At 42.6% G+C, this 12,100-nt stretch overlaps 1 protein-coding gene, 1 long non-coding RNA gene and 1 pseudogene across 3 annotated transcripts; 1 reads left to right on the top strand and 2 right to left on the bottom strand.

Annotated features, from left to right (window-relative positions):
* Positions 1-490: 490 nt before the first annotated feature.
* LOC133477263 (hsp90 co-chaperone Cdc37-like) lies at positions 491-4,964 on the bottom strand (annotated as a pseudogene).
* Positions 4,965-6,504: 1,540 nt separating this feature from the next.
* On the bottom strand, positions 6,505-11,944 carry LOC133477261 (immunoglobulin superfamily member 10-like). Of its 2 annotated transcripts, none has more exons than XM_061771845.1 (5): positions 11,623-11,944; positions 10,223-10,492; positions 9,180-9,506; positions 7,982-8,236; positions 6,505-7,298 (listed from the first exon to the last, which is right to left on the bottom strand). In XM_061771845.1, the coding sequence occupies exons 1-5, from the start codon at positions 11,696-11,698 to the stop codon at positions 7,294-7,296; spliced, it is 933 nt and encodes a 310-aa protein (XP_061627829.1). In that variant the 5' UTR covers positions 11,699-11,944; the 3' UTR covers positions 6,505-7,293. The 2 variants fall into 2 exon arrangements, with proteins under 2 accessions (XP_061627829.1, XP_061627827.1); XM_061771843.1 differs by having other exon boundaries at positions 6,505-7,389; positions 11,623-11,851.
* LOC133477264 (uncharacterized) lies at positions 9,397-11,614 on the top strand. Its single transcript, XR_009788267.1, has 3 exons — positions 9,397-9,532; positions 10,881-10,963; positions 11,141-11,614. It is a non-coding gene; the product is annotated as an uncharacterized LOC133477264 (long non-coding RNA).
* Positions 11,945-12,100: the final 156 nt, after the last annotated feature.

The following is a 12,100-nucleotide window of genomic DNA, read 5'->3' as shown; positions in this document are numbered from 1 at the left end:
TTCATTATTGCATCGTTCAAAGCAATTATTATGGCGTGAATCACAATTCAAATTGAGCTTGCCATGTGGAATGTTCACACGTTCATCCTGATGGCTGACATGACGACAAAGCAATCACATCAACTACCTGACAACGTACACACACGCAAAGACCATCGGCTTTTACGGACATTATCTAGATTTAATTCACGCCCCGTCGGCCGGTCTTTGCTGATTGTTCTGCTCAAGGTGACTGCAACAAAGAAGCTTTGCCCCCAAAATCCTGCATGGGCCACTAAATCAAACGCACTAATTAATTACAGGCAACAAAGGTGAGCCAGAAATTAATTACAAGGACTACGAGATGTGAAAAGTCAGGATGGACCACGATTTCGCCGTCTTTGAATGACACTGGCCGTTTGGAATGATCTCAAATCATCTTGCCACATTTAAATGAATGCAAATACCAATAATCCGTTCCAGCCCCACAAAATACACCAACACATTTTTTAAAACTTTTTTTAATAAGAAAAAAAGCACTCTACAATATTGTACTAAAAAAAAAAACGAAACAGTAATCACATAAGAAAATAGAATGTAACGAGTTAAACAGTTTCTGCAATTTCCATTGTGCTCCTTCTGGTGTACTAAAGGGCAATATTATAATACAGAAATACAAAACACATGAAAGAGAGTCAGTGGAAAATTTTGTGCGGGGTTGCAAAGGTTTAGTTGATGATGTTGGTGGATTAAGTCACTGAAGGCCCAGATCCGAAACTCACCGCCCGCCACCAATAGGAGATAACCTACATTACATTCACAACACATCGGAACAGCACTACAAAATTGCTAATTTACTCTATAGCACACTATATACTGTTGTATAGTGGATAGGGAGTTATTCCAAACTTAGTGTGTGTGTTTTGATCTTCTTCCTCATCCTCTCCATCGCCTTGATTCTCTCCCGACTCAGGCACCCACAGTCCAGTCGATGCACCTCGCTAGGTGATACTTGCCCTCCTGTGGAGACCACCACGTCGTCAACATCATCATCATCAACCATCAACGCACGTCAGGGTGCAGCTTTGCCAATGGCCTCGTGCAGCATCTCAATGTTCTTCTCATCGAAACCCCTCTGGATGTCCTGACAGAAAAACGACGGCAGGTCAGAACCTCTGTGTGTGTGTCTGAGTGTGTGTGTTTACAGCAGTCCGTGCGGCACAACAGGATCAATACGCCGTATCTTTGTGTGCAAACGGAGTGAAACAGGAAACTCTCGGAAGAGGCTCACAGGCAGGGTAAACAAACACACTGTTTGCATACACGGGGAACAAATATCATTTGCTGTGGCTCACAGACACGGGCAGGCCAATTTGAATCAAATTGCAATAAATTTATGCAGTATATAAGGAACATAATCAGTGAAGTTACTGGCAAAACATTAAAGCACAATGCGCTTTAATATTAAATCCCATTTTTTTCTATTCCATTAGTTTCTTTGCCATGAAGTGTTGACTTCAAAATAAAAGACAGAGCCACTTTTCCCGGATGTAAAAAAAAATAATAATAAAAAAGTGAGTGTGACTTAAACTGAAATATTTTTCTTCATCGTTTTAAAAAAGTTTTCTGTCAGTAAAAGTATGTCCAGTCACGCAAACACTGAAACTTACCAATGACTTGCTATTGTTGTTTGTTTGAATGTCATTATCTTTCTCATGTTGTAATGTGTCAATGTGTAAAAAAAAAAAAGAAAAAGAAAAGAAAAATTGGCACGAATCGGCCGATTTATTATTTTTTTTGCAAATAATTTTTTTAATCATCTTTGTTTGAAATCGGCGGCACGGTGGCCGACTGGTTAGAGCGTCAGCCTCATAGTTCTGAGGTGCGGGGTTCAATCCCCGTCCCCGCCTGTGTGGAGTTTGCATGTTCTCCCCGTGCCTGCGTGGGTTTTCTCCGGGCACTCCGGTTTCCTCCCACATCGCAAAAACATGCATTAATTGGTGACTCTAAATTGCCCGTAGGCATGACTGTGAGTGCGAATGGTTGTTTGTTTCTATGTGCCCTGCGATTGGCTGGCAACCAGTTCAGGGTGTACCCCGCCTCCTGCCCGATGACAGCTGGGATAGGCTCCAGCACGCCCGCGACCCTAGTGAGGAGAAGCGGCTCAGAAAATGGATGGATGGATGGATGTTTGAATATCATTATCTTTGTCTAATGTTGTAATGTTTATTTAAAAAAATCGGCAAGAATGGGACGATTTTGATGCCGCTTTTCTTTTTTAATTGTGTTTGTCGGAATGTCATTTTTTTGTTTTATGTTGTAATGTGTTAGTGTAAAACAAACAAAAAAGAAAAACTGGTACGAATCTGCTGATTTTTTTGCCGATTTTTTAAAGTATATTTGTTTGAGTGTCATTATCATTGTTTTAAGTTGTAATGTTGTGATGTGTGAGAGGAAAAAAAAGAAAGAAATCAGCCATTTTTGTTTGTTTTTTTTGCAGACTTTTCAAATAATGTTTGCTTTATGTTGTAATGTTTTAATGTGTAATAAATAAATAAATACATGAAAATCGGCCAACCTTTGCCGATGTGAAAAGGGCTAATACCGGCCGATTAATAGTAGTAGTACTAGTAATAGTCCTAGTCTTATTTCTCTTTTGCTCTATTGTATTATCTCTGTGCATGTGGACTGGCCATCTGTATATTTCTCAACCATATGTGTGTTTCGGTGGGATCTTTACCTCGGGCAATGACTTGTAGACCTCGACGGGGTCTAGACCACCGGGTTCCAGTCTTTTCCGCTTCTCCTCCAGCTACTACCCGGCCTCCTACATACGCATCCGTGCGCAGCTCCGCACGCGCTCCTTCAGCAGCTCCAGCTCGCGCTCCAACGCCTCCCCGTCGGCGCTCTGTGTGCGCACGCGAGGCCAGTGTCACCGCAGAGACGGAAACGCAGAGGAGGCCGAGTTTGTCTTCTACTGACCTTCATACTTGAGAAGAACTGCCTGAAGCAGTCTCGCGGGTCGGCCTTCGACGCTCGGCCCAGATCCAAGATGGACTGCATGACTATGGCCTGGTGGGCCACCTGCTCCATCACTGCGTGCTTCTGAACAGAAACAGGTCCACTTGTCTCTTTTAAATTCTCTTTACATCCTTGTTGTGATTCCCAACCATTGTGCCGTGGAAAAATTCTGAAGAATTATTTAATTACTAACAATAACACTGATTTACACATTTTTGTGTGTGTAAGTTTTATGGGTTTTTTTTCAACTGATTTAACACAATTGCATCGCTAAATCCAAAAATGAAAATTTGTTTCTCTTGTTCAGGTCAGGTTTTTATGCTAAATTCATTTTTTTTTTACCTGGGGGGGGGGGGGGGGGGGGGACAAACTAAACCTTTTGGGTATATTTGGCAGCACAAGCCCAAATGCAAACGTTTATTGGCATTGTTTCAGTTGAAGTCAGCGGTAGTAAATCTCTTTTTCTGCCTCTCGGAAGTATCCTGACGCCTGTTGTTTAAAAACATTTATGAAATGTGCTACAGCAGGTGTCAAAATCAAGGCCCGGGGGCCAGATCCGGCCCGCCACGTCATTTCATGTGGCCCGCTGAAGCAAATCATCTGCATCTACTTTGTTTCCTGCTCCAAACACTACCACACACACAGGCAATTACCTCGTCTGTCTCGTAGTCAATACAGATGACCACAAGGGAGTTTGCCGTCTCCTCACACACAAGATGTGAATTGTCCAACAAATACTTCTGGCTGTCATCATAGCGCCGCATCGTCCCTAGTGAACATAAACACACACAACACACACATAAAATAAAGCTGGAGTTTCAGGGCACTGTTTTTAAAATGTAGCAGACCTGTAGAAAACCCACACAGGCACGGTTTTCAACTGATATTCGCAACCCTGAACCTCAGAACTGTGAGGCGGATGTACTAATCATTAAAACTCCGTACTGCCTATGCATGTTTTGGAGTGGGTTTTTTTTTTGTTTTTGGTCAAATGAAGACTAATAAATACAAAAAAATCAAACAATTTTGTCTTACCAAAGTGTCCGATTTCCTTGGCGCACTTCTCCACAAATGTCTTGTGCTTCTCCACTTTTTCCTACTGTGTCTCTTCCCTCGGCTTTATGTTGACAATACTCTACAAGACACACGTACATATTTCTATGATGAACTATACACCCATTTGAATAATACTGTCGCTTTACCCTGCTGAAACCCTCTTTGCTGTTGGTATCCACGTTCCAGGGAAGCCTTTTCTCCTCACGCCGCCTTTTGTCCTTCCTCAGTTTGGTCACCTCCGCCCGGACTCGGCTCAGCTCGTCCAGCTTCCTCCATCGGAGTCGTCCCTGGGCCTCGTCCAGGAGCCTTGCCGCATTCTCTCCCCTCTGCTGGAAGGGATCCATCTTCTCCAGACGGACCTGTTGCCCCCATAGAATCAGAATCAGAATCATCTTTATTTGCCAAGTATGTCCAAAACACACAAGGAATTTGTCTCCGGATGTACAGTACACTTTTTGCCCCCATAGAATGGATGTACAGTACACTCTCCCCCTAAAAACTACTCAAGCCCCACCGAAAATATTTGGTGTGTTTATTATGGCAAAGTTTTATTGTCCTAGCCCCCCTAAAACTGATCTTCAGCTGCCCTTACCAAATAGTGGTCTCCCCAAAATCATTACTAACCAAGGCGCGTGAACTGAATCCAAACACCGCATCTAGTTCACGGTTCAAGTTCTGATCCGGTGTCTCATCCGGAACAGGCTCGGCGTGTCGACTTAAGGGTTGGTGACGTCATCGTCGTCCGAAACGTCGATGTGATCCCAGGCGCTGTAGTCGATGCCAGGCCCGGTCCCGCTCATCCTCCGGTGCCAAACGTGTTCAACCGGGACGTTCTAACCGACTTGGTGACTTCAAACTACGCTAAACACAAGTTAAACGAATCACTGATCCTCTTAGCTAGCGGCAAGCTGTTTACACAAATCAACGCGACAGAAAAAAAAAATATTTAAAGAACATATGCATATATATTTAAAAATACATTTGAAACATATCAATTATGTTGCACAACAGTGTCCACATCAGGAGCCATTATCACAGTACTTATTAATAGTGACATATGTGTGCATTTATTGGACCTCAGGACACCAAAAAATAAGGTATAGAAAACACTGATAGGGCAATAACTCTCAAGGACAGGATGTACAGTTGCATCCGGGCTTGTGGGCAATGAAAACATCTGCTAAATCAGGGGCGATATTTGCGAAAAGAGAGGGGAAAAAATGAAAAAAAAACCATTTACGTTAACATGCATGAATGGTACTAGTGTTGTGTTTCAGCAAGACATGGACCATATCAGCAAGTTGAATACAGCCAGCCCTGTTCAACAGTGGTCAAAAGTTCAGTTGCATCCGGGACCCTACTACAGTTTTATCTGTCATTGATTATTGAACAGGAACTTTATCATCCTCAAAAAATGTAAATAGAAATTCCAGACTCATGTCACAAACACGTGAGCTGCTGTGAAGTGCCAAAAAGCTCTCTGGAAGGCGTTACTTTTGCGATAAACAGGAAAGCAAAACGACTTCCTGCAGATATTTTACTGCCCCTGGGATTCGTTGTGCTTCCCCTTGTTGTCAGTGTTACACTACAAAGAAAGGTCAGTCATTTTGCAAGAAATGTCTGACCGCAATAGGTGACATTGATCCCCCCTTGAAAGAAGAAGAAAAAAAAAACTTTAGCTTTAAACACGGTATTAGGGCCCGACCGAGTATGTGGTGTGAAGACCCTCTTTGAAATTGTTTTGCTTTATATTCTTAACCAGCTGTCCCATACAGTTTAATTTTAAATTCAGCCCCCGTAGCCAGTTTCACTTGGAAACATGCAATTTTGGTAGCCATGTTTTATCACGAGTAGAAAAATTAATTTCACGGTCTTTTTAGCCATTCCCAGTGGTCCTTAAACAAAAAAACCACTCCCAAAGATTTTATCCGACTTCTCCCAAATTTGAGCCATGCCTCCTAGACAGACGGGCGACCCTAAATTGTCATTTGCGTTTTCGTAACTCAGTTCCACTTGATCCGAGCTTGACCAACTTGTTGTTACATGTCCCAACGTGGGCCCGTGCATCACCGCTTGCAGCTTTAATTTACATTGTGCATTTTTTTCCTTCAGACATTAAAATCCAAGAGATTTTGGTAAAGTGACGAAAGTGATGAAATGTGATTTCAAATGAATATATGAAGCTTATTACCTTGCAGATACATGAAGGAAATTGATTTTGCTTGTTTAAAAAAAAGTTTGGTTTTTCTCAATCCAGTGGAAAGTGAACCCCATTATTTAAAAAAAAAAATTTGCGCAAATCCGCAAGTACTTAACACCCACCCAAAAAGTTTATAATTGCCTGTAGAAGCAAAATGAAGCTCACTTTAACATAGTTTCCAAAAGTGTACCAGATGGCACCAAAGCAATATTTTTATATTAAACATGGCTTCAGCCTGAGCACATGAATAGCGAATAGGTGCTTTTTTTTATTTTATTCAGAAGATAACAAATGTGAGGCAAATTCATGAATGCCCAGCTATTAACATATTGTAGTTCCGTGTCTAGAGCGGTGCCTTGAGATATGAGTGTTTGTAAGGTGCTTTTTTCATTAGGAAAATAGCACTCTATAATATTGTACATTATAAAAAACATATAGTGATAAAATAATTAAGTAGCATCTCAAGAATTAACCGGTTTGTGTATCATGATTAAGTGTGGCTCCTTCTGGTGTGTGTGCCTTGGCCACCTGGGGGGAGTATAATAAAACAATAACAATATAATCAAGATACACTTGGAATCGGAGGAGAAGTCATATCTCCTCAGTAAGTTGCAGAAATATTCGTAGTTTTTCGCAGAGGATAAAGAATATATGCCTGTGAGTATTGTGAAATTGTTGTAAATTGGGTCACTCGTATCTCAAGGCATCACTGTATATTGATGGCACCCAAATAGATGCACCAAGCAGCGGCAATGAAAACAACTCAGTACACACAGGTCACAGTGAGCCTCCAAATATTAGTGCTACGTCCGATGACTTTCAAAACAAAGAACACTTATGTAGAACCCATACACAAGAATTCAAACACAGATTGACTTCAGTAAATTGCACAAATACGCGCAGTTTAGAGACAGCAACAGCTTCATAATCGTTTCATACCGCCCCCCCCCGTCCCCTTTACAACTCCCCAGCGGGCAAGGCGATGTGTGGGCTGCGAAAACGCAACACGTCCTTCAGCTTGTACTCTCCAGTCCGGCTCAGTCTGTAGTAATGGACATAAAGCAAGATGATGACGAGGATGACTAGTCCGACAAGCGCTGCTACCACGGCTAAAATAATATTCGTGTAGTTGACTGCAAAGACAGAGAAGAAAGTTATCACAGATACAAGTGATGTCATAGTACTAAAATAACTTCATTAATGGTATCAAAATAGTCATTCCACCAACTGAAGCCAGCTAAGGGTGTACTCACACTAGGAACAACACATTATTACCAGTATTCCTGAATTTGTGGATATTTCGAGTCCTTTTTATTTCTATTGTGCAAGGTGATACTTATCTTTAATAACTGGTGAGTATATAATTCATTATTACACTATTAATCATAGGACATGATACGTGCAGGTACTTGTATCTGCCCATGCCAACCGAGCATGCCTCTCTTGACTTTATGGATTATTTCTCGTTCTCGTTTTTTATTTCTATTAACCGACTGAGTCTGCAGTGGAAATGTTTGTCTTTGTCTATTATTTCAAGTAGTTGTGCCAGTAATTATGAATAACTTGTAAGGCGACATATCTAAGTTGCAGTTCCTTCTAAACTTGCCAGAGGGGAAGTGTACTGATCTTGAGTCCATTTCGTTCAGACTCGTTTCAAACGGGGCTCAATCACGGTTGGAACGGTTTGGTGTGAGTACGCCCTTAAAGTAAAATTCATCAACTCACCCTGTACGTCCACGTTAAACACAACAGTGGTCCTTCCCATGCTGTTGCTAATAGAACAGATGTACTGTCCTTTATGCTCCGTGGTGACGGAGTCCACTGAGAGGACACGGCCTTTGAAATCAGAAGGGGCGGCCGACGGGAGTATCCACGTGACCGAGGGTCTCGGGTTTCCCTCAGCGGAGCAGTTGAGGTGAAGGGGGTCCCCCGCTGTGAGGCGGACTGGTCCATGTGTGGGTCCGTTGAATTGAGGCTTATCTGCGTTGTCGATTGAGACAGAAGTACATTGATGAGCTTGTTGTTGCTAAAGATGCCAAAGTGGTAACGCAAACATGCAAAAGTAAACCAGTGAGAATTTTCAGATATTGATTTGTTACAATTCATGCAATTTTCCCTCTCTCCAATTGTTAGAAAAATATGTTTCCTTGTACATATAAAATGTATATCATTACAACCTCATCCATCCATCCATTTTCTGAGCCGCTTATCCTCACGAGGGTCGCGGGCATGCTGGAGCCAATCCCAGCGATCATCAGCCAAGAGGCGGGGTACACCCTGAACTGGTTGCCAGCCAATCGCGTGGCATATATAAACAAACAACCATTCACACTCACATTCACACCTACGGGCAATTTAGAGTCTCCGATTAACTTACCATGCATGTTTTTGGGATGTGGGAGGAAACCGGAGTGCCCGGAGAAAACCCACGCAGGCACGGGGAGAACATGCAAACTCCACACAGGCGGGGTCAGGGATTGAACCCCGGAACTCAGAACTGTGAGGCAGACGCTCTAACCAGTCGTCCACCATTACAAGCTCATATACTCTTTTATTTTAGTGTGAGGATAAGAAAGAAAATGACCAATTTTTCTCGCTGTTGTTAAACAAATTACAAAGGGTAAAGTATTGTAAAACAGTCAAATGTTCTGCCTGTAATTCATATCTTTATTGTTAAGCATTAAGGGACCTAAAATAAAATTATTTATCATTATTAATAATTATTATTACTAGAAATCGAATGTACTATTTATTGCATCACAGAGCCACTTAGTTTGCAGTACTGTATGTACAATATGTAACTCAGACACAGGCTGGCCGTATTTCCATTGAAGTGCAATTCTTGTCCTATTTTGATGAAAACATTTGCAATCGGGTAACATATTCTCATTTTTATAATTGACACACAGGCTGTCAGACTCACAGTAAACAGTGCTGGTGACAATATTAGATATTGTGTCGTTGAGCGGTCCATCAGTTTCCAGGTCCAGCCGGGCCACACACTTATATCGGGCTCCATCAATTTCTTTGGTGGCGTTGATGACGTTGGTGAACATCTTGTCGGACGATTTCTTCTCCGTGTTGTTCTTTAGGTGGTGCCGGCCCAGTGCGTTTTCCCCTTGGTACAGGGTCACGATAAGGTTTTTGAGTGGAGCAACTTCCTCAACGCGGCAGTACAGCTGATACTCTTGACCCTCCAGCATCGGCCCGTCGTGATTGAGGAACCCCACCTCGACCTTTTTGGGAGGCTCTGCGAGGACACAAAGTCAAGAGTCGGTAAGATAAACACCATTTCGACCACTTTCCTTTATCAACATTGATGGCGCATGGTTATAAGACAGTGTAGGGCAAGCTACGTGCAAAAATGCAATATACTGTATGAATCTAGCAAACATTATTAATTTTTTAAAATAACTTTAGTAAACACTGAGCCACCGCCTAGTTTTTGTAATTGTAATTGTTTATAGTACCATCTATGAATTGGCCCTCCATCAACTGAAAACAAAATATATGAAAATAAATTCACCAGGCGTTGCGCAAGCGACATTCATTGCCAATCTGGATGCAGAGGAGTGAGCATCTCCTCTGGAAGGAGTCTTGGAGTCTCCGCAAGTCTCCGATAACGCAACAAAAAAAGATTACACTAGATTCGTTGCTAGTTTTTAATAGTTGCTAGATGGTTTGGAAAAGTCTAAATATACCGATCCTCGTTGTCTTGGTATTATTTGCCGGCGTTACACGCTTAACACCAATCAGTGGCGTTGCATATAGATTCGGTTTCTTCCAATGATCCATCAGCAGCCACTGAAAAGCCTGTCAATCACAACGACTTGAACAGAAACCCAAGTCCCAGAGAATGTAGTAATGCGTGTCGACTGAGTGAATGAAATGGCGGATGATTTTTAAACCCCAGCGGGTGCTTTTTATAGGTCCAGTAAGAGTAAAGAAGAGAAAGAAGTTTCTTACGGTAAACGGTGATGGGCAGGGTGGTACAACACTGTGAGCCGTTGCCTTTGTTGTAGTAGCACAAGATGGACGAAGGCCACTCGTTCATTTTGTCCACCGTCCACAAAATGGTGGTCCCGTTTCGTTGCTTCCTGCCGATTGAATTTTCCAAACCGGACAATTTGTCGCGGCAATCTTCCCGGCAAACGGAGCAGCTGGCAGACGCCGAGGTGCCCAACTCCACCACCAGTCTGGGTGGACTGAAAACGGGCTGGTCTGCACATTTTTCATCTGGAAAGCAAAAAAACAGCACGTATTTGCAAAGGGGCTTTACAGTAGAGAAATACACTTTAGTGACTGAATGCTAACACACAAGGGGAAACTCCACCGGCAATTAGCAACACATGTAGACAGACCATATAACAAAACTGACAGGCATATATTCTTTATCCTCTGTGGAGAACGACTAACATTACTGCCGTACTGAGAAGCAGAGAGAGGACATAATGTACATAATAATTTGCATGGATGTATCTTGTTCAAAGAAATGAGAAACAGCTATTTTGGTGTGCACAAGCGGCACACTGATGGAAAGACTGAACAAGTATTTTCGACCATTTCATTTCTGATCTGAGAAAAACTGTAGCAGCAGTTCACTTTCTTTTTCTTTTTATGACAGTCATGCTGTCTCATCTTTGGGAAGCTTCCCTCGGCCCACTTCCCCATACACCATGCGTTTGTCACATGTCGTCAAAGTTCACGGTGAGTACAAGTTTCATTTCACATCCTTTTCGACTTGTACGACAATTGAGAATTTTAAAAACATATTCAAGATTTTGCCAAGGATAAAGGTTTTATCATGGCAAACATTTTGACCCTTAAACCGACTTGTAATTATCCATCCATCCATCCATTTTCTGAGCCGCTTCTCCTCACTAGGGTCGCGGGCGTGCTGGAGCCTATCCCAGCTGTCATCGGGCAGGAGGCGGGTTACACCCTGAACTGGTTGCCAGCCAATCGCAGGGCACATAGGAACAAACAACCATTCGCACTCACAGTCATGCCTACGGGCAATTTAGAGTCTCCAATTCATGCATGTTTTTGGGATGTGGGAGGAAACCGGAGTACCCGGAGAAAACCCACGCAGGCACGGGGAGAACATGCAAACTCCACACAGGCGGGGCCGGGGATTGAACCCGGGTCCTCAGAACTGTGAGGCTGGCGCTCTAACCAGTCAGCCACCGTGCCGCGACTTGTAATTAAGTACACTATTATCCTATTTTCACAGTACTTGTCAAGAAGCATTTTTGTCTTATTATATTAAAACATTCAACTTTGACCAACTTCATTGCCAACTATCAAATACGAGAATGTTTTCAAATTCATCTGGCCTTGAGGGAGGCTAAAGTGCTCTAACTTACCACAGCCAAACACATGGCAGTCGCTCAGAAAGCCAGACAGAGAAAGAACAGACAAAAATATGTAACAGGAGAACATTATTTCCAGTTTGTTCAGAGGCGCCTGGTAAAAAAATTATAAAATAAAATAAAAAATGCGGTGCAGCGTCTTGCCTGAGAAGAAATCTGGGTGTGAACAACCGTTGTAAAAGTGAAAGTAAGACACCTCTCTCTTCCGCACGCCTTTTTGAGTGAGAAAAGAATGCCTCAGAACGCCTATGGTCACATGACTCAAGAGAGCGAATGAGAATGCACGGCAGTCCCGGAAAAGTGGGGTCTTTTGGGGAAATTCTGCTTCTCAACACAGGATGACTAACAGTCACTAAGAAGAGGACTGTAACCCCCACCACACACACACACACACTCACACACACTCACACACAGATATGCAAACTCAGGTATCAGGCCTTATCTCCTATGCAGGATAAATCCTATTTTTACT

This window comes from Phyllopteryx taeniolatus, chromosome 4 (genome assembly GCF_024500385.1).
Source record: "Phyllopteryx taeniolatus isolate TA_2022b chromosome 4, UOR_Ptae_1.2, whole genome shotgun sequence".
Lineage (NCBI taxonomy): Eukaryota > Metazoa > Chordata > Actinopteri > Syngnathiformes > Syngnathidae > Phyllopteryx > Phyllopteryx taeniolatus.
This window is presented reverse-complemented; position numbering and strand designations above follow the sequence as displayed.